At 46.4% G+C, this 22691-nt stretch overlaps 2 protein-coding genes and 1 pseudogene across 4 annotated transcripts; all 3 read left to right on the plus strand.

Annotated features, from left to right (window-relative positions):
* The first annotated feature begins 1092 nt into the window (after nt 1-1092).
* Nucleotides 1093-2009, plus strand: monDomV1R1243 (vomeronasal 1 receptor monDomV1R1243). Its single transcript, NM_001166817.1, is given in 2 exon segments — nt 1093-1282; nt 1285-2009. Coding segments are annotated over 2 exon segments (915 nt in total).
* Nucleotides 2010-10896: 8887 nt separating this feature from the next.
* On the plus strand, nt 10897-20735 carry monDomV1R1244 (vomeronasal 1 receptor monDomV1R1244). Of its 3 annotated transcripts, none has more exons than XM_056825089.1 (3): nt 10897-11093; nt 15084-15231; nt 17483-20735. In XM_056825089.1, exon 3 carries the CDS (start codon nt 17671-17673, stop codon nt 18619-18621), a length of 951 nt encoding a protein of 316 aa, XP_056681067.1. In that variant the 5' UTR covers nt 10897-11093; nt 15084-15231; nt 17483-17670; the 3' UTR covers nt 18622-20735.
* On the plus strand, nt 15592-15912 carry monDomV1R-ps1215 (vomeronasal 1 receptor monDomV1R-ps1215 pseudogene; annotated as a pseudogene).
* Nucleotides 20736-22691: the final 1956 nt, after the last annotated feature.

Raw genomic sequence — 22691 nt, forward strand, 5'->3', positions numbered from 1 at the left:
TTTTGAACTTTGTAATTGTTTATTGTATCATTTTCCTTTTCCTTTCCTTGATCAAATCCTTAGAGTAAGGTAGTATTAGATAGGATAAGACAGATGAGTGTAGGTTTTTTGTTTTTTTGGGTAAGAATTTCAGTTTTAGTAAAATATAAGTTGGTTTCCACACAATTTTGGCTTTGTGCAAAGGAGGGAACTGTTATAAGGGAAATCAGCAAGAGCAATGTCACCAACCAGGAACAGGAAATCCTGCAGAGAAGAAGCAAGAGGAAAATTCCAGAACTCTAGAGAGGGACAGGGCAGTTTCTTCTGGGAGAAACAATTTAGCAGCCCAGAGGGTTTTCTGCCTGGTTCTTCTGGGATGGACCTAGAGAGCCAGATATTCCCTCTCCTGTGTCTTTCCTTGAGATTCTGCTGCTGCTGAAGAGTGATTTCCAACAGAGCTTCTCAAGACACCAGAGCACAACTGTCAGTGAGACTTTCTTCTGAACACTGTTCCTGCTCCTTCCCAATTTTATATCTTAATTAAGGGGGTTTAATGTAACTAGTTGTAGGAGATAGATTTATAGGTAGAGAAGGATTAGATAGTGTAAGTTAACTTGATTTTTGGTTTTAGAGAAATCATCCCAATTCCCTTCCCTTCCTTCCCTTCCCATCAAATAAATTATTATTTTACATACATACACACACATATATGTGTATATATATACATATATATATATGTATATATATATATAATTTCAGTGAGCAAACGTGGTCATGCAAATTTGATTCTGTGAAAAACAGTTTGAAACTTCAGTGCTATGGACCCATATCCCAAAGAAATATTTATGGTAAAGGTAATAAACCTTGAGGTAGGACATTAACCCTTTCTCCCAACTTCTTTCTGTCTGACACAGTTAGAGTTATATTCTTGGGCTCCTGCTTCTCATTCCTCACTACTTATTCCTCAATTTAGAAAAGATTCTTCTAAACATCCATCATGACTCACAGGTAGACTATGAGCCTTCACTGTGTTTACTAGGAGAGATTTTTGATTGTTCTTTCCTCTCTTCTTTCATGATATCTCTAGATGTGCCCCTGTAACACTCCAAGATCATGTCTCTCTATGACACAGTCCTGGGGATCATCTTCTTTTCTCAGACTGGAGTTGGGGTCCTGGGCAACTCCTTATTCCTCTGCCTTTATGTCTGGACTTTGTCCAATAGCCACAGGTCAAGGCTATTGGACCATATTCTGGTCCAACTAACACTGACTAACACCATAGTGCTCCTGTCTAAGGGATGCCCATAGTAAATTTCTATTTTGGGAACATTTACTTCCTGGGAAACCTAGATTGTAAAATGGTGTTTTACTTCCAAAGGGTGAGCCGAGGCCTTGCCGTCTGCACCACGTGCCTCCTGAGTATCTTCCAGGCTGTCACTATTAGTCCCAGCAACTCTAGGTTGGCCAGATACAAAGTCAGAGTTCTGAAGCTCATCAGACCCTCATGTCCCCTCTGCTGGATATTCAACATGATCATAGAAGTAAACGTACCCATATACATTACAGGATCAAGGAGGATCAACAGCAGCCACACAGATGGATTTGATATGGTTTATTGCTACTGGGAAAAGGTGTTTAAGGAGGTGATCATCCTGCCCTCCCTGAGAGATATCCTCTGTGTAGGAGGCATGGTCTGGGCCAGTGGCTACATAATTGTTCTGTTATACAGACATCAACAGAAAGTCCGGCATATACACAGCACGAGTCTCTCCCAGAAGACGTCTCCAGAGATCAGGGCCACCCAAACCATCCTGCTGCTGCTGAGCATCTTTGTTTCTGCTTACTGCATCAACTGTGGCTTCACACTGTATAAGGTGTATGCGACTCATTCTGGTGACTGGTCGGTGGTTGTGTCTACATTCAGTGAATTGTGTTTCCCAACCATCAGCCCCTTTTTGCTGATTCACAGGGACACTCAGATCTTCAGGTCCTGCTGTGCTCCCTGGTGGAAGCCAAGTCTCCGTTCTTAGAAGCGCTGTTGGGATTTCCCAATCAATTCACCTGTGGATCAAATTCCTTAGTGAAGATTTCTGGGAAAGGTCCCATAACATAGTGAATCCAAGTGGACCTCGACCTGTGGGTGTGGGAGATTTCCACCTTTCCCCATGTTAATTATAGGACCCAAATAGAGTGAAGTGACTTGTCCAGAGTCACATAGCTAGTAAGTATCTGGCATGAAATTTGAACTCATGAAGAAGATTCTTCTTGACTCTAGTCTAGGCACAGCATCTCACCACCTAGCCAGGATTGGGGTTGCATGGGATGTTCAGGAAGGACTAGCACCTCTGGAATGAAGCTTACTGAGCCCTTCTCAGGCCTGCTCACCCACCCCTTCAAGGGTTCTACCTCACTTCTGGCTCCAAGTAGTTGTAACATGAGCAGCTGCCCACCCTGCTAAAACCATCTTAGCAGCCAAACTAAACCAAGTTGTGGGTCACTGACAGGCCTCAAATGTCTTGGTAAGCAGGTCAGTGGCTACCCCAGGCATGTGATGGCTTCCTCTGCCTGAATGGGTGGATGAGCACAATTTGATTCAACGGCCATGAAGGTAGCTGGAGCAGACGCTGTGGTCAGACCCTGAAGATGCCGAGGCCATTCGCTCTGTCCCAGGCCCTCGTCAGAGTTCTTGACTTTTGGGTTTCCTCTGAATTGGATGATCTGGAAGAACGAGTGAGGCTGATGCTTCTGGGCAATACAGCCTTACCTAAAACACTGCACCAGCAAGTCAAGGCATCATCCTGTGATGTCCCTGGTCCTCTTTGAAAGTGAGGAACAAGCAGCAACAAGAGCAACATGATGCCCTGAACCTGCTGCATTGTGAAGGAGACGATCATGTTATCCAAATATCTGTTGGAGATTTTCACAACCGAACAGCAGACTGGCAGATAGTTTTCTTTTTCTGCTGTGAAACGTCCCTTCTAAAGCCATTTTCCTATTCACACACACATTCATGGATGAGGTATCCAATCCCTGGCTGCTACTTCAAGTCACTGGTGTATTCCCACGTCTGCTTATTCCTCGTATTTTAGACCCAAGTGGCCAATGACACATTTCCCAACAACAACCACTTGCCTTATTTAGTGTAGAGCAAGGACATTTAATGAATGATTAGAGTAAAAACCATTGAGGGAAAAGCCCTGCCCACACCAGAGCACATGAATGGCACATTCTCCCAGCAAGAAGCTGGGAAGGGAGGGACCCGAGGTAGAGCCCACCGATCGTCAGTAACACGTGTGCCTTCCAAGGAAATGCATCTCCTGAGGCCATGGGGGTGAAAGCTGAAGAATCAGATGAGTCTGGTCCTCAGAACTGAGATTGGTGAGAGCCAAGCAGGGAACAAAAAGGGGATATAAAGGAAGTGGAAGAAGGAAGATGGAGTATGGTCACAAAACCAAAAGAGCTACTTCCCTCTTCTCTCTCTTCCCTCTCTGTGTGTGTCTGACGTTCTCTCCTCTCTTTGTATCTCTGTCTTGAGGTGTGAGTTTCTTTTTAAAACTTTGTACCTTGTCTCTAGTACTGTTCCAGTTTTCCTGTTGACAATTCACCACACCAGATAGTGTGATTAGGCTTCTAGAACTTATTTTTTCTTCTACTTAAAGAACTTATAATACAGTCCCTGCACACATCGTTTAGATCCCCCAGATGGTAGTTAGTATGGTGTGTAAGGAATTAAGTTTAGGGTTTGACCAAATTATGAGAATCTTCGCGTAATCTTGTGGCCACCAGTTTGAAAATACTGTAGTTCAAGCCAAAATGACTTTTAGTAGTTTTATTTACACAAAGGCAGAAGGAGTGAAAGAAGAGAAATGTAAGAAGAGAGTCAAGAAAATGTCTCGCCTGTCACACTAAATGCTGATCCAGTGTGTGGCTCAGACTGGCAGGGCTTGTGAACCCTCAGCTGGAGGACCCAGTGGTGAATTAAATAGAGGATCCTTCCACTCACTGGGCCTCCTCCAAGAAGAGAAGGGAGGCCACTCTGCAACCCATCTCTCCAGAAGCTAGGAAGGCAAGGCCGGCTTCTCACTCACCAGGAGAAGATCCTCCCAGAAGCAGCCCAAGAGCCAAAGTCCCAGTCCAAGCTGACTCAAAGGAGAAGTCCCAAGCCATGTCCAAGAGGTAAGTCCCCAGCCTGATGATCCCTTGGACAGGATGTTCAGGACTTTTATAGTCCTTTTCCCATGCCACTTCCTCTTCCTTCCCCTCTTGCCAAGGGCCAATCACAGCTTCCAAATTGCCTAGCCCTGCTCAGGGAGGCAGTGTCTGTGGGATCCACACCTCATCCTCTGAAGGTATAAACTCTCATTAAAGGATTCACAAGTTTCTGACTGACTCAGTTAGAAGAGAGGAGCTCTCCAAGTAAGTGACTGTGAACTCCCTTACATACTATTAAGTAGGGCTGTTTTCAAGTTTTGGGGTGATTAATTTACAATAGACAAAGAGAACAAAGAATTCCCTTTCCCAGGTGTAGTTAGAGAATACAGGAGACAAATCGGGTTTCAGGAGATGCCTGTTTGCAAAGAAAAGCCAGGAAACCCCCGAAGTTGAGCAGGAGGAGTCTAGGAGCAGAAATACAGAGGAAGAGGGTGGCCCCATTCCAACCCCAGCATTAAAAGTTAAAGGGCTTATTCAGAGACTTCAGAACTGTCCGTGGTACTGGAAAGTGAACAGAATCCCTTGTCAGTTGAATAGCTATCAGATAAGTTTGTGAAATAGGCCTGATTGCAAATGCTAAAAGAAAGAATCACTGTGGCATTTATTAACCTAATTATGGAGTCCAGTGATGGGGGGGGGGGGAGGCAGGATTGAGTGGATATGGGAGACTGTTTGTTCCTTACTTTGTATTATCTACATTACTTTTTCCTCAGGCAACACATTGATCCTTTTTCCTGGGCTTTTCAAAAGAAGAACCATTAACTGACAGGCTCAGACTGGCAGGGCTTGTGAACCCTCAGCTGGAGGACCCAGTGGTGAATTAAATAGAGGTTCCTTTCACTCACTGGGCCTCCTCCAAGAAGAGAAGGGAGGCCACTCTGCCTAACTGAAGAACCATTTCCATGACAGAAACTGGCTTAAAGAAGAACACATATGTGATCTATAAAACGTTTATTAAATGCCGAACATATATATCGCATCCTGCAAATTCTCAAAGGCTCATAGGCTACAACGGGGAAAAAATGAAACAAAATGTAATGAAATATTCCTTGCCCTCAAAGAGGCTGTATTTCACCGAAGGAAAACGGTATGGATCGAGAAAATGAAGAACAAAACACACTCAAAAGAGCTAGAGCTGTGGAGTGGAGGACACCAGCAGTCGAAGGCACCAGGATGGGATTCTTGTAGGATGTGGCCTGAGTCACCCGAGTCCTCAACGGAGTCCAAGTATTCCTTCAATCTGGAATTCTGGGAGACACGTGTCGCAGGCCTCTGGGGTCACCCGCCTGCCTTCCTTCCTTCCTTCCTTCCTTCCTTCCTTCCTTCCTTCCTTCCTTCCTTCCTTCTTTCCCTGCCTGCCTGCCTGCCTTTCTGTCTCTGCGTGTCAGCATATCTACATGCAGCAATATTTGCTTTTCCTAGTTATCGATATGCTTGTCTTTCCTAATTTAAAAAAATTGCTCCATAGCAGAAATGAATGACAGGGAAATAGGTTTCAAGTGACAACGTTTGTACCACCCAGGGGAACTGCTTGTTGGCTGGGGGGGGGGGAGAGGAAAAGGGGAGGGAGAGGAAATCAATCATGTTGACATGGAAAATATTTAAAAGACAAATGAATAAAATTCTTTTTAAGAAAGCATCTGAAGTCTCACTGGGAGCCACTTGCCGCACCTTCCCTCTTCGTGCCAGGCAGTCAGCCAGACAGGCATCACTCAGCATTTCAAGGATGGACAGCAGTTGGGCACCATTTACTTAGAGAAACACAGATTCCTTCCCAAATACCCGACCACGAGGTAGCTTTATGTAGAGCCATGGAAAGAGTCAGCTTCCCCAGAGAGGTCGGACCGAGTTCTCTAGTCTTCCCCTAGATTTCGACTGCAAGAAAGCCCAGATTAGGCAGCAATGTAGCACCATCTTTGGGCTCCCGGGAACTGTGGTTGCCTGATGAGAAACATCCAGAGATGAGAAATATCCAGAGAAGGAACTCTGTTGCCAATAATTCTTGCTTGCAAAAAAATAATTCCCAGAGAAGCCATATAAAGAATGGCAAAAGTCTTGGCGATTCCCATTGTAAGGGGTAAAAATTAGAAGCTTGGACTAAATATTTAACAATGTGGTTGTCCCAAGCCAGAATGACTTTATAGCAATTCATTTACAAAATAGAGTGAACGAGTGAAAATAAGGATGGGGGGGGAGAGAGGGAGGGAGAAAGAGAGAGAGAGAGAGAGAGAGAGAGAGAGAGAGAGAGAGAGAGAGAGAGAGAGGGGGGAAGAGAGAGAGGGAGAGAGAGACAGAGACAGAGAGAGAAGAGGAGAGAGAGAGAAAGAGAGAGGGGGGGGAGAGAGAGGGATAGTAGATAATTACTTTGGCCTGGTCCAAACCAGGCAGGGCTTCAGAGGCCCCAACAAAGGGGAGCCGTGAGGTAAATCAATCAAGGGTTTTAGCCACAAGGTCTCTTCCAAGTTGAGGGGCCTCTCTGGAGACTAGAACGTCCAGAAAGCCAGGGAAGGGAGTCAGCCTTTTTCACTCACTCACATGGCAGTTCTAAGGGAGCAGTCTGAGAGCAGCCTGAGAGCCTGAGCTGGAGTTCCTTCAAGGTCACGATCCCAGGTGAAAGAGATGGTCACAGGAAGTTCTTGCCACTTTTAAAGACCTTCCTTTCATTACTTCCTGTGCCTTCCTTCCACTTTATGTGGGCCAATTGCAGTTAGAGCTTTGCTTAGGGCTGTCCAGGGGGCACTCAGTAGGTTTCTGGTTTGTCACCCGCTATTGCACACGTGGGTCGCAGAGCTCCTCACACTGAAGGATAAGTGGGGCGCCCTCGCTTCTGGTGATTAAATCTACAATTGGGCAAGGGGAGAGTCCATCCCATCTTCACACCATGAGGTTACTAAGTACTGCTAAGCTCATTGATTTGATGCTATGCTAATGCATTGGCTGAATGCTTGTCTAATTCATAAGTTGATATTCTGACCCTCAAACCAGTTTCTGGAATATTTTAATCATTGTACACAAAGATGGATACATTGTAGCAGGATCAAATCTAACTGACTTTGCTACTAGCAGCAATGCAATGACCCGGGTCAATTCGGAGAGACTTATGAGAAAGAACGATATCCACATCCAGAGGAAGAACTGGGGGAGCAGAAACAGAAGAAAAACAACTGCCTGATCACATGGGTCGATGGGGATATGACTGGGGAGGTAGACTCTAAACGATCACCCTATTATGAATATTAACAACCTGGAAATGGGTCTTGATCAAAGATACATGTAAAACCCAGTGCAATTGCTCATTGGCTACAAGAGGAGGGGTGGGGGAGGGCAGGGAAAGAATGTGAATCTTGTAACCATGGAAAAATATTCTCCATTAATTAAATAAAAATTTCCAAAATAAAAAATAAAAATAAAATTTGATATTAATTTTTTAAAAAGTGAATGCAATGAAAAATCTAGCAGTACTGAAATGAAGAGGGGAGAAAATATCCCCAGGCTCCCTTTCAAGGAAGGGTGAGGTGTCAAGGCATTATATGTTGCAAACATTTTACTTTTTTTCAGTGTATCAGTTGGGCTGATATTTTCCTCTCTAAATATACTATTTATCTTATGAGAAGTCTGGGAAGGGGAGAGAGAAGACCACTGAATAACTGAGGATGTAAGAAAAAGAAAACATCAACAAAAATAATTTAATTTTTTAATGTCTAATATGATTCCTTACTAGCCTCATTGGAGTCATAATTTAAATGTTTCAGCTGAACACGTGTAACACAATTTTAGCAACCAGAAAGGTTAGGATGGAGCCAATATTTTATGATGAATACCCCAAATATTTCGTTATGCTGGGGAGGGTTTTCAGTTGTTTCAGTCATATCAAGCTCATTGTGACCCAATCTGGAGTGTTCTTGGCAAAGATACTGCTGGTTTGATCTTTATCTATTCAGCTTAGTATCCAGATGAGGAAAGGAAGCAAACAAAGTTAAGTGACTTATCCAGGGTCACAAAGCTAGGAAGGGTCTGAGGTGAGATTTGAATCTTAAAAGCTGAGTAGGTCCACAGTCAATGCACTTCCTTGAAAGGAGCTTCTCTTCTCTTGAGAACTGCTCGATTTCCCCCTGCATCTCCTACCTTACATACTTGTGGTAGCCGAGCTCCTTAAAAACTGGCAGGAGACGCCCAAATCAGAATGAAAGTCTTTGAGTTCAGGAAGATTGATTGAGGGTGGCCAGTGGAGGTCTCCTCTCCGCATGTGCCTCCACTCTGCCCTGTGCTAGTTTCTGCAGACCAGAAGCCATCAGACTTGTAGGCAGTCCCAAGGAAGGCCAGCCAGCTGGATGCATCTGTGTCACACCAGTGAGGAGAAACCAGGAGTCCAGCGGGGCAGCCTCCACCCTACCTGGAGCCCTGAGGGGGATCTTCAGCCGAGGAGACATGGCGGAGAAGCAGCTTTGGGACAAGAGCCAGTGTTTGGCCCAGCCCAGCCCAGCAGGTTGAAGCAGAAGGGGGAAGTCCAGAGGTAGCCCCTGGCATGTCCCTCCCCAAACAGGCCTGATCATGCTGCGGGACAGCTGTCCCATCTGCCTGGGGAGGACGGCTCCCTTCTAGAACCCCAGGCTCTAGATCAGTCTCAGAATGGAGAGAGTGATCCGGAGGGAGGTTAAATGGCCCTTCAGGCCATGAGGTGACGGGGTGGAACACCTTCTGGGTGGGGGCCACGGCAAGAGGCCCAGCTCCCAGGAGGCTGGCTGAGGCCCAGCGGACAGTAGCAAACAGCCTTGCTCCCCCCCTGGGGCTGCCCGCTTGGTCACGCTGGCTCTTACTCAGACCCTACGAAGGACCACAAAAAGTTTCTGTCTCAGCTGCCGCAGCTACTGGCTGCTGCTACAGCTACTGGCTGCGGCTCCCATGACTCGGGGCTCATTACTGCTCAGGCTGGCCCGAGGCCAGAGTTCCTCATGTGCCTAGACACCACCGAGTCCTTAATGAGACGTGCCAGGTGACACGATAATGGCTGCTCTGGAGGGAGATGAGCTCAGCCACACAGTGCCTTTAAGTTCAGCTCAGAAGGTCTTCCCAGGGCTGGGATGGATCACACGCAGCCTTCTTCATTGGCACCCAGATGGGGGCCAGGTGAGTGTTGGTGTCTGCTTTCGGGGGGCCTCCAGGCAGTTCAGGGCACCTGGGTGACCTCAGCCTAGGCAAGGCTGCTGCGGGGGCAGCTCAGACCCATCCCAGGAAGGGAGCCGCATGGGAAGGCTTTCCCCTCGCTCTGCGGGATGTTGTCCACCTTTGTGGTTGCCTTACGTGACCTCCAGGGGACGCCCTTTCTGAGACTCCCTTCAGAGCCCGGCACTCTCATGGCACTCTTCTCTCAAGAGATTGGCTGGAGCAAACCAGTGTAGCCCCTCTTCGCTTTTCAGGAATCCGTGCCCCGATCAATGTCCCAGCTAGCATGAGGCCTCAGCTGAGATCCAGGGAAAGATTAGCCCATTGCCTGGATTTGGAACTGGGTGAGGGCCCAGCCCAAAAGAACCCACTCAAAAATATCTGACCCCCTAGACGCAGGTCTTCACTGTGGCTTTTTATTTGTATTTATTTATTTTTATTAAACCCTCACCTTTCATCTTGGAGTCAATACTGTGTATTGGTTCCCAGGCAGAAGAGTGGGAAGGGCTAGACAGTGGGGTTTGGGGACTTGCCCAGGGTCACACAGCTGGCAAGTGTCTGCGGCCAGATTTGAACCCAGGACCTCCCATCTCTAGACTGGACTCTCCATCCACTGAGCTACCCAGCTGCCCCCCATGGTGGCAGTTTAGACACTAGCGATGAACAAGTCTGCAGAGACAGCATTGCCACGTTTGGAGAGGCAGCAATCCCAGAAGACAGTTTCAACAGCCGGGGAGAATGGGCCAAACTGAAAGGGATGCTTCCTCATGGCAGAAAAGGCCATCGCCCGGCCAGAGAGCCAGGCTCTCCATGAGACACACAGAGGACGAGAGAGCCAGCTCCAGGGCACTGGGTGGGCACGGGGGCTCCAGGGCAATTCCAATAGAACAGGCCCCTGAGAGACACTGCAGGAGTCCTACTCTCCTGGCCTGCCCCATCAGGGGCCCAGCGTAGTGAAGGGGACTGGCAATGGCTGCTGTGCATTCTTCTCTTAGTGGGTACCCCCAATAAGCCAGGGCTCTGTGCTCAGTTCCAGGAGCCTCGCTTTAGGGAAGCCATGTGGAAACTGATGTGGGCTAGCCTGGAGAATACCTGGGCAAGGGGAGCTGAGGCATTTGTAGGGAAGGGGGAACTCGGGGCACCTCTCTTCTTGCCAGGGTGCCTTCCTATGGAGCAATAGGAGCTCTCCCTGTGAAGCCGCTGGCCTGCATGATCCCATTGGTTTGCAGAGACCAGGAGGGAGAACCCCTAAGGATACTCTGGTGCTTGGGTTACAGATGGGGCCAGGTGGGGCTCTGAGACCTACTGGGATCGGGTAATAGCATGCAGAGAGCATTCTTGAAAGGGGATTTGAACCCAGTTCTTCCCTGACACTTTCTCTATTATAGGGCACCTCGAGGAGCAGTTGCAACAGGCCAGAGAACAATCAGGGGGTGTGTTCATGGGTAAGCATTTATGAAGTGCCTACTGTGTGCTAATCCCTGGGATGACAAAGATAGGCAAAAGGTCATCCAGATCCTTTAGGAGCTCACAGAGTAATGGGGAAGCCCAGCAAACCCATATTCATGAAGGAAAACTGTCAAGGGAAGGCAAGCATTAGAAATGAGAAGGAATGGGAAAGCCTCTGTGTGCAATGTGGAAATTTGGTCAGGACTGGAAGCAAGGCAAGAGGAGAAGTTGACTCTGAGAGAGCATCCCCGGCCAAGAGGACAGTCGGAGAAAATGCCCAGACAGGAGAGGTCTGAGTCTTGTGGGGGACCAGCAAGGAGGCCAGAGTCTCTGGATCTAGGAGGAATGGGCGTGTGTGTATGTCTGTAGGGTGATCTAAGGCAGAGGGAGGTGGGAAGGGGGGACAGAGGTTTGTGAGCGATGTTGAACACCAAACAGGTGCTCTTCTGCCTGATCTTGGGGGTTCTAGGAAGCCCATGATGGAATATGGGCGGTGACAGGGTCTAAACTGTGCTTGAGGAAGATACCTTTGGCGCCCCAAGGGAGGACAGACAGGGAAAGTGGGAGGATGGTGCCGAGGTGTCCGCCCCGGCCAGGGAGAGAGAGGGGTGCCCTCGGAAGTAACAGGGAAGCTTGGAGGGGGTGAAGGCTTGGGGGATAGAATGGGCTCATTTTCAGACATGTTGATTTGAAGATGTCTCCTGGACATCCCATTCACGATGTCTGAAAGGCAGTTCGAGATGCAGAATGGAGGGCAGTGAAGAGACTGGAAGAGGAACCTGTGAGAAGCATCAGTGAGGAGAGGGGACTAAATACACCAGCACCAGAGGGGAAAGGGAAGAGGGCTCAAGGCAAGCCCTGAGGGTTGCTGGAGGGAAGGATCTGCTAGAGGACAAGCCAAAGGAAAGTCCTGAAGAGCGATCATATGGCACTGACCATCGGGATTGGGCCATGGTATGATCTAAGCTCATTTGGGAAACGTTCCACAGCAATGAGAGCTGTACCAGTGTGGGATGGTATCTCTGGAGGTGAACTGAGGCTCTATTCTAACCCACTGAGGTCCTCAGCGGAAGCTTCCAGCAGAGACCAGGAGGAAGCATGTCACAATGGATTCAGCAAGATCTTCATTGAACTGGGTGCCTCCTGAGGTCATTCTACTGTATTCTACTGTATTCAAAGGCCCCAAGTGACATATTTCCTCTCTCGAGGCTTAAGCTTCCTCCTCACTGAAATGTGGATCATCCACAAGGCCTCTTCCATCTCGGAATGCTGTAGGAGAAAAGGCCTGTGGTGGCCCTCACCTTGTCTACAGTGGGCTGCATAGATGGCTGAGACGGGCTTGTGTGCTTAAGGAAGATTCTCCCACACTTGGGTCCTGACAGGCATCACTTTCATCCCTTTGGCAACAGTCTGGGGTGATCCCTGACTTTTTGGCCAATCCTATCCCCAAGCCAAGCCAGGCCCCTGTGTCAGGTGTGCATTGGAGACGCAGCCAGCAAGACGTGTGTCCTAGGAAATTCCCTTCCCCATCTGCTTCCCAAGAGCAAGTGCCCAGTGATGAGCTCAGCACCTGGACTTCTGGCTCCTGTGTCACTGCCCTGGAAGCCAGCTGGGTACCTGGACTCCTGCGTCCTGACACAGTCCCTTCAGGAACTGCCTCCTAGTGGGATGCTCAAATAGAGCCTCCACGCCCACCCAGTGGGCTGTCAGCTAGCTGAGAAGATGCAGAGAAGAGAGAGGAGGCTGCCTGGCTCCCATACAGGTCCTCTGCAGGCTAAGAGCCTGCCTTCCTTTCTAGCCCCCGGTCCAGTGGCCGTTTGAGTCCAAATCTGATTTCACTTCCATTTCCCAGCCCAGCTCTGAGCCTCCAGGGTTCCTCTGGTGTTCTCCCAAGTTACCAGCTGAGCGTGACGCCCACTCGAAAAATAGAAGGTGTTTTTGCCGGGGCCTACAGTCCTGACCTGGGCTTCTGGCCTCCAGGATCTCATTCAAACTCTTCAGCTGACTTACAGCAGGCGTCTGAGCCCTTTGTGACGCAGACACAATTCTTGCCTGCCCAGGCTAGATCAGCATGAGTTTCCTTTGTCTAACTGTGGCAATATGGCACAGGCTTTGGAGGAGGGTGAGTGAGATTCTGAGTGTCCATGTATATGAATATGTAAGTACGTGTGCATGGGTGAGAAGGTGAGTGTGTGTGTGCCTGAGCTTGTAGATATCTCTGAGTGTGAGGGACACGGACTGCCACTGTATCTGAGTGTGTGGGTGGATGCGTGTGGCTATGGGTTCTACATCTGGATGAGAGTCTGTGTGTGTGTGTGAGAGAGAGAATGTGAGTGTGTGTGAGAATGTGAGTGTGAGTGTGAAAATATGTGAGTGTAAGAGTGCTAGAATATGTGTGAGTGTGAGAATGAGTGTGATTGGGTGTGAAAATCTGTGAGTGTGAGAATGTGTGAATATGAGTGTGAGAATGTATGAGTGAGTATGAGTGTGAAAATGTGTGAGTGTGTAAGAGTGCTAGAATATGTGTGAGTATGAGAATGAGTGTGTAGGAGTGTGAAATGTGAGTGTGAGTGAAAATGAATGTGTGACTGTGTGTGTGAGTATGAGAACGTGTGAGTGTGTGTGAGTGTATGAGAGTGTGTGTCACTGAACACCTCCTTTGGGCTAGGTTCTCTCCTCCTGAGCCTAGGAGACTGTACTATGGCCGGCCATTAGACTGTGCCTGCCATTTATTTCCTGGCATCTCAGCCTGTGGGTTTCACCCTTTGAGCTCCTGGCCTACGCTACAGGTATTGCAGAGCAGGGGTACGAAGGGCTCTGCCTTCTCTCAGTATTCTTCAGTTTGGTGACAGAAGGTCCAGCTCCAGCCCTGACTGGTCCTGTATTGACTCAGGTTCACCATCCAAAGTAGTGCTGGTTCTTTCATGCTAGGCCCCTTTTGCTCCAAGGTTGCTCAGAGCCCACCTAGGACAATGAGTGCTGTAGAATGATAGCTACCATCATATAGTGCAAGGTTTGTGCTAACGCTGTACTGTGGGCTTTGCAATTATTAGAATGATCCCTATAACTGTTACCTGGACAGGTAGTATTATCTTCATTTTACAGATAAGGTAACTGAGGCACACTGTGGATAGGTGACTTGTCCAGGGTCACACAACTAGCAATTGTCTGAGGCTGGGTTAGAACTAGTTCTAATTCTAGGCCCCACACTCTTTCCAGTGCTTTACTTCAGGGAGCAGGAAGCCCCTGCCCCATTGCTCTGACTATGTGCCTATCCAATTCATCAAATCCTACTTCTGAGTTGGGAAGAAAAGAAAAAAGAACATATTGGTCTTTTGGGATGCTGATTAAAGGAGGGCAGGGCCCCCCAGTGCTTCACCTGGTCCTTTTGGGCTTCTGCCAAGTGAAATGGAGTATAATCAGAGAGGATCATGGGAGGGAGGCAAATTCACTGTCCAGTCCTTACAGAGCTCCCCAGAAGTTTTGGGGGCGGTTTCTGGGATCGTGGACCTCCACTAGTGTCCCTAAAGGTCAAACAACAGAACATACCCAAGAGCCTTTTGATAAAAAATTGACCAGAGCACAGGGCAGTGTCTGACACCTCTCATTGGCTCAAAGAATTATCCAGTCTTTGGTCACCCTGATGCCTGATTGTTTAATTCAATTAAATTGCCTCTGAATGTAGTTGAGACCCCAGAGTCAATGGGCTCGCCTTGCCATGGATACTTAGCTGCTGTGTCTAAATGGTTCAGTGGGCAGAAGAGCTTTCTCTTTGGTCCTCTTCTAGAGATCCAGCTATCTTGTCCTTGGAGATTCTTAGTGCCTGCTTAACCGGGATCCCAGTCCTGGCCCAGTTCCTGAGTTCCTGCCTCTCTCCTCCCCACTCACTAGGCCCTTTAGGAAGGCTCCTTCTGGCTCTGGTCTCAGGGATCTGTGGTTGGGCCCTGCTAGGGCCTGCTCCTTCTGTAATAATTGGTATCATTTTGAGCTCTGGAGGGCAATGGGCTTTCAAATAGAATTCCAGTGGTCAGGGATGATATAGAAAAGGAAAGGATTGCTCAAAAGGGAAGAGGAGCAAGTTCTCAGCTGAAAAAGAGAGAGCACCAGTTTCCCCCAAAGAGGAAGTCTCCAAAGTCTCTAGGGAGGGAAGCAGGAAACTGAGGCACTCGATGGACCTCACTTGCCCCAAGGCTTGCTACCTTTCTCTGTGTCATTACTCAAGAACCAGAAGCTCTTCATACATCCAAAGCTTTGACTCAGAATTCTCTCTGTCCACTTAGGGTCCAATTGACCTTCAAAGAGAGTGAATTATCCCCAATAACCCAGCAGTAGTTGGAAGCCCAGTTACACATCATTTCACAACTGGGCGTCGATGTGGCAAGTGGAATATCTACAAAGCCCATGGATGACACTGAGGGAGAGAAAAAGGTACTGTGTGCTCATTAATGCGTACGGGCTTGCGATGGATGGTTGGGAAGACGGGGCTGCCCATGTGTGTGCATCGGGGCCAGGATGCGGACCTTGAGAAGAGTCTGAAGGCACATTGGGCCACCAGCTGCTACTGCATCATGAGCATCCATCACTCCTGTCGCAGGGGATTTGGAGCCTTCATTGTGCTACCATGAGAGATTTCTGAATGTTCTTTCCTTTCTTCTCTCATCATATCTCCAACTGTGCCTCCTTCACACTCCAAGATCATGTCTGTATTAGACACAGTCCTGGGGATCATCTTCTTTTCTCAGATTGGATTTGGGGCCCTCCCTTCGAGACATCCTTTTTCTAGGATGCATGATTGGTGCCAGCAGCTACATAGTATTCCTACTGTGGAGACATCACCAGAGAGTCTGGCAGCTTCACAGCACCAGCCTCTCCCCAAGGACATCTCCTGAGGTCAAGGCCACCCAAACCATCCTGCTGCTGGTGGCCATCTTTGTCTTGGCTTACTGTATCAATTGTGGCTTTGCTCGGTAAAACGTGTATGCCATTCATTCTAGTGCCTGGGGGGTGATTGTGTCTACACTGGCTGTACTCTGTTTCCCAACCATCAGCCCCTTTTCCCTGATTTATAGGAACACTCAGATCTTCCAGTCCTGCTGTGCTCCCTTGTAGAGGCCAAAACTCCATTCTTAGAATAGTTCTCAGGGTTTGAAAATAGAATTTACCTCTAGAGAAATTTCTTTACTAAATATATTTGGGGAAGTCCCCAACTGACACACCCTTATCCTAATAGAGTTGTCTGGTCTGGGCCTTTTCTTAAAATGGAGGTGGTTGAGAACTCATCAGTGAGATAAACTGGGGATACAAAGACAGCAGAAGAAGCAAGTTGAGGCATGGGAACAAAGTAGAAAAGATCCTCTCCTTTCTCTTCTTCTCTTTCTCTTCCTCTCTGTCTCTCCTCTTTCTCTCTTTCTCTTCTCTGTCTCTCTCTCCTCTTTCTTCCTCTCCCTCTCTGTTTTTTCTCTCTCTCTGTCTCTCTCTTCCTCTCTCTCTCTCTCTCTCTCTCTCTCTCTCTCTCTCTCTCTCTCTCTCTCTCTCTTCCTCTCTTTGTCTCTCTCTGTGTCTCTCCTCTCTCTCTCACTCCCCCTTCACTCTGTATTCCTCTGTCTCTGTCTCTTCCTTCTCCCCCCCCACTTCCTCTCTTTGTCTGTCTCTCCTCTCTCCTTGTCTCTTCCTCTTTCTTTCTCCCTCTCTGTCTCTGTCTTTCTGTTTTTCTTTTCAGAACTTTGCACTGTCTCCTCTTCATCCTATAGCTATGATGAAATTATTGATATGATATACAGAAAGAGAAAAAATCGTGTTTTTGATTCTCCACAAAATCCTCCCAATCCTTGACTCCTCCACTCTGACTGCTTTCTGTAGGTCAATCAGGAAGCTTTTATTATGGTCCTATTATGTGCCAGGCACTACGCTAGTGCCTGCAGAGGATATAAAGGAAGGCCAAAGGCAGTCCCTGCCCCAATGGACCGCACGGTCTAATTAAGAAGTCCTCTAAAACACGCAAACAAGATATGGGCAAAAATATTTTTAAGATAATCAACAGGGAGAAGTATTAAGGATGCCTGGGAAGAGCTTCTTGTGGCCAATGGAACTTTAGTTGAGATTAGATGGAAGCTAGAGGCAGAGGGGAAGAGGGGCATACTCCTGGGCACCAAGGATGGACTGTGAAAATGGCCAGACTCAAGGGATAGAGTATCTTTGTCCAGGAATAGAAAGGAGCCCTGAGTGGCTGCACCGAAGGGAATGAAAGGGCGAGTAAGGTGCCAGGAGACTGGAAAAGTAGGAGCGGAGCAGGTTCTGAAGGGGTTTTGAATACTGAATCCTGGATTTTGTATTTGGCCATGGAGATCAGAGGGAGTTGAGTTGTGAGTGAGGAATCCCCCAGCCCCTTTACAATGATCAATTTTAGTGCTAGCACTAGGCTTCAGATAATCACAGTTTTAATTTGAGGACAGTTAAATAATATTAGCATCAGTGAATGACATTATAATACCCCTTATGATTTTAGTTTAGACTCTTTTAGGATCAATTTTAAGGTCTGATTCCATTAAACAACACTTTTAATATAGTTCATCACTGATAGTCAGCATTTGGTGAATATGGCCTTGAACTGGTAACCTTGCTGTGTCATGTTCCCTTGGCACTTTCAGCGTAAATCACATGAGTGTCTTTTTTCTTACAGAGTGGGGCTTTGCAGAGAAATCTGGGCAGAGAAAGAAGGATTGTGTTCCCATGAACATGGACGTGTACGGGACTGTGTGACTGGGAAGAAGGGGCTGGGATGTACCACTCTAGAGGATTCTGGAGGCACATGTGGCCGCCAGCTGCCACTGCATCGTGTACATCCATCACTACTCTCATAGGGAGATCATGAGCCTCATCATGAGACATTGTTTGATTGCTTTTCATCTCTTCTCTCATGCTATGTCCAGTGGGGCCTCCATAACACCCTCCAAGCCCATGTCTGTATTGGACACCGTCCTGGGGGTTATCTTCCTTTCTCAGACTGGAGTTGGGGTCCTGGGCAACTCCTTCCTTTGCTTTTACATCTTCACTTTGTTCAGCAGCTGCAGGGCAAGGCCAATGCATGTCATTCTGGCCCAACTGACAATGACTAATATCATAGGGCTCATCTCCAGGGGATTCCCAGAAGGTGTTTTCTATTTGCAGAAAGGTTACTTACTGGGAAACCTAGGCTGTAAAATGGTCTTTTACGTCCAAAGGGTCAGCCGGGGCCTCTCCATTGGGACCACCTTCCTCCTGAGTGCTTTTCAGGCTGTCACCGTTAGTCCCAGCAACTCTAGGTTGGCCAAAGTCAAAGTCCAGAAGCTCATCAGGCCCTCGTGTGTCTCCTTGTGGATATTCAACATGATCCTAGAAATAAATGTGCCATTATATGTAACTGGACCGAGGAGCCACAACAGCAGTTACACAGGTGGATTCGATCTCCTTTACTGCTACTGGGGAACGGTGTCACAAGGAATTACTATCCTGCCCTCCCTTCGAGATATCCTTTTTGTCGGAGGCTTGGTCTGCTCCAGCGGCTACATAGTCTTTCTGCTGGACAGGCATCATCAGAGAGTCCAGTACATTCACAGCGAGAGCCTCTCCTCAGGGACATCTCCAGAGCTCAAGGCCACTGAAACGGTGCTGATGCTGGTGAGCATCTTTGTTTGTGCTTACTGCATCAGCTGTGGCATCACGCTCTACAAAGTGTACGTGACTCACCTTGGTGTCCAGGTGATGAATGTGGGTACCTTTGCTACATTGTGTTTTCCAACCATCAGCCCCTTTTTGCTGATTCACAGGGGCGCAGTTTAATATGAGGCTGTGCTGCCTGGCAGAGGCCAAGACTCCATTCTGGAAGTAGCCATCAGGCTTTACAGATTGATTTTTCTCTGGCTAAAACTCCTTAGTGAAAGCCCCCGCCTGACACTCCCTTATCCTAATGAGGAAGTCAAAGTGGACTCGGATCTCTGGTTGTTGGAGCTGCAACTGTTCTCAACCAGAAGAAAACAGAATAAATGGGCTTGGAGGACTTGGCAGCCATTTGGGCATATGCTCCCCTCAGCTTAGAGTTTGACATGTTAAGCCTTCTGTGTCAGCCCTTGCCAACCTGACTCCAAACTCTCTTTCCAGCATCGTTGGTTGTCACTCCTCCTCCAGTCCTTTAGTGCTGGAGGCCAATGTACCCCGACTGATTGACAAGGTCCAAGGAGGCAAGGTCAGCAAAGCAGAGCCCAGAATGAGGGCCCCCCACTGATTCCCCTTTTGTGACTTCTTTCCCCAAATTTTCCCCACTAGTGGACTTGCTATGATTATTATTTTCTCTACAATACAGGAGAAATAACATGAGAGCAAATACTAATAGAATCAATAAATATATAGCCTACTTTAAGCCCCCCAGGTTATTACCCCCAAAAGACTGCAATTACAGAATGAAAGCCCAAAGATTACTGCCCATGACCCCTCCTTTCCCAAGCACAAGACATGCTCCAAGGCCCTACAGTAAACACCAGCTGAAAGCTTGAGGACTATAATGAATCTTGTCCCACAGTTACCACACTCGAGTGAATTTGTTGGAACAGAAGCCAAACAGCATTGCCAGGCACTTGAAAGTAACACAAGAAAAACAGAACCTGTAAATTGAGGAAAACCCCAAAATTGGTCTGCCTGACGTCCTCACACCTAGATAGGAAGATGTTTTGTTGTTCATCTCCCAAGCAATTATGCTGGAGAGTGAAAGCTGGCCAAAAGCACAGTGATCCTCTCAGCAGGTCAAGGCGTAATAACCTACAAATGGCTTTATTCACATTAATCATATCTATGACAGAGTGTTGTAGAAACCTTGTAAATGATCACAGAATTCTTTGTTGGAGTAACAGCACAAGAGTGTTGTTTAGGTGATTTGATAATATCCAATCAAACTGTAGAATGTCACATATGTAGAGAATTGGTTATGTGTGTGTACCCAAAACTATATAATAAATGTACCATGGTACTATGGCAGAGCACTGCGTGCGATGCCTGCATACATGGGCTGAATGCACGGTGTCTCTCACCTCATTTATCAGACCGTGACGTCATACTTGGGCAGACAAATTCTGGGTCCTCGGAGAGGCCACTGGACAGACCTCTGTACTTTACATTCCACCCAAATCTTAATTCTCTTTGGTTATCACACACTCTGTTAATGCTCTTCCTGCTTTGGTGCTGTCTTTCCCCGTACACAGGGATATTAAAACACTTCCTCCATCTTCTGGCTCTCACAGAGACATAGGTCAGTTTTGGAAAGAGAGACAGACAGACAGACAGACAGACACAGACATAGAAACAGAGAGAGAGACAAAGAGTCAGACAAAGACAGAGAAGGGGACAGACAGACAGATCCAGTGACAGAGACAGAAAAACAGAGACAGTGACAAAGAGATAGACACAGTCACAGATTGATACAGAGAAACAGAGAGAGGGACAAGGATCAGAGACAAAGTCCATAGACTCAAACACAATCCTTCTGCCCTCTCCCATTGTTACACCATAAATGTCTGAATCAATACTTCAGAGATGCTACTCAATCTATCATTTGCAATCAGGACTGTTACAAAACTGATTTGATTTCTGTTTAATTGGCAAGGGACTCTTCAATGGGGAGTTCTAAAGTCTGTCTGTGTAAGTCCTTTGACTTTTAATGCTCAGGTTCAAATTGAGCTCGACCTTTTCCTCTGTATTTCAGCTCCTGGGTTCCTCCTGCTCAGGTTTTGGAATTTCCTATCTTTTCTTTGGAAACAGATGTCTCTCAGACCCATTATGTGTCCTGTGTTCTCTGTCTACAGCACAATAACTAACCTTTTGTACTGATCTAAAAGGGTTTTCTTATAAGTCCTTGAAATTAAAAAAAAAAACAACAACTAAGTTCCGGAATTCCAATCAGGCTGTCTGGTGCAATGAATTGTCTACGGGAAAACTTGAACAACACTAGAGATTTCAAGGTCCATCCACTGAAGTGAGCTGAAATTTCAGTTCAGGAACTTAGTAATTCTGACATTGGTCAGATTTAATAATCAATTAAGTAGCAAGGATTGATTACATTTTTATTATTGAAGAGGAATCGTGTATCTGTGTACACACACACACACACACACACACACACACACACACACACACACACACAATTCCGTCCCTTCACCATTGAACCCTGCAGAGGGGAAATCTCAAAAATGTAGATGTAAGTGTAGATAAGATCCATGCAAAGAAGCCTTATGGTAATTTTCATGGAGGCATCAGGAGCTGGGAGGCAGAGCTGGAGAAGCTTAAAAAAGTTCCTTGTGTAAGGTGGAACTTGAGCTGTCTATTGAAGGAAATGAGAGACAGTAAGAGATGGAGGTCAGAGGGGTTTGCATTCTAGGAATGAGAGACAGACACTCGAATTGCCTGATTTCTTTTTCTGAAATCACAAATTAATTTTGCTTTTGAAATCTTCAGAATTGGAATCCAAAAGAAAAAGACATTCCGTTGTCTCCTCATTTAGACTAATTGACAAAGGGAAGCTCTTCCCCAGGAATGAGTCCTGGAGAAATGGAAAATCCAAAGCATTGATGAGCAAGTTTACATAATCTGTTCCCCCTTTAATTGACGGACATTGGTCTTCCCTGGTAAGAAAAATTCTTTATGCCTGTTTATCGCCACGATGTCCTTTTCCTGCCATTACAACTAGAGGAGAAATACTGAGGTGATAATATCCGGTACTGGGTGGCAGCTGTGAGAATGACAAAGAGGAAGCGATTGGAACTTGTAAAGTAGGAAGATGAGCAGATCATGAGAACTGAGTAAACTGAGGTAGGAAGAGGCTGTAGATTATGCAAGGGACTCTCTTGGCAGGTGATATGATGGCATACTTAAGAATGGCACACTTTAGAAAATTAGCTAACAATTACCTGAAAGAATTAACAACTTTAGCACAGTTCCAGGATATAAAAGAATCCCACAGAAACCATCAGCATTTCTATATATTAACTACAAAGCCTGGCAACAGGTGATACAAAAAGAAATTCCATTTAAATTAATGACAGATAAGATAAAATAGTTGTCTAACTGCCAAGACAAACCCAATAAATGTATGAATGTTCTTACAAAACCCTTCTCAAATGGTCAGATTGAAAAAAATTTAAAAATATTCATTGCTCCTGTGTAGGCAGCACCATAACAATCAAACTGAACAAAAATTATTTTACAGAGTTAGAAAAAATAATTAAGAAATTAATCTGGAGGTCAAAAGACCAAGAATATCAAGGAAATTAATGAAAAAATGTGAAGTGAGTAGCCTTAGGAGTACTGTATTACAAATCAGTAACCGTTAAACCAATCTGGTGCTTTCTAAGAAATAAAATGGTGCATCTGTGGAATAGATTAGGTCCACAAAACCTTGTAGTAAACGACCATAATAAGTTAGTGTTTGACAAATCAAAAAATCCAGTCTTTTGGAACAAGAACTTATTGTTTGGCAAAAACTGCTGGAAAAATTGTAAAATGGTCTGGTAGAGTCTGGGAACAGATCAACATCTCACAGAACAAGTAAGCTAAGGCCAATATGAGTAGATAATCTGAAGATAAAAGTTGATATTGTAAACCAAATTAGGAGAGCGTGGAATAGTTTACCAGTCAGATTTATGGATAAGGAAAGGGTTGTACAAACAAAACAAATGCAACCAAGAGTACAAGGAAAGAAGAAAGCTGGGAATTTTTACAAATTTAACTTAATTTTCCCCAGCAATGTGTAAAAACAGTTCCCAACATTTTAAACATAATTTTCCTCTTCAATTCTCTTTCTCTCTTTCTCCTCCCAGACAGTAAGCAATCTCATATTAATTTTACATGTGAAATTATGTATATAA

The sequence above is a fragment of the Monodelphis domestica genome, chromosome 4, assembly GCF_027887165.1.
Source record: "Monodelphis domestica isolate mMonDom1 chromosome 4, mMonDom1.pri, whole genome shotgun sequence".
NCBI classification, from domain to species: domain Eukaryota; kingdom Metazoa; phylum Chordata; class Mammalia; order Didelphimorphia; family Didelphidae; genus Monodelphis; species Monodelphis domestica.

What these genes read in the sequence shown, in the direction of transcription:
- monDomV1R1244 (XM_056825089.1), top strand. Translation starts at nt 17,671, where the DNA reads ATGAGCCTCATCATGAGACATTGTTTGATTGCTTTTCATCTCTTCTCT.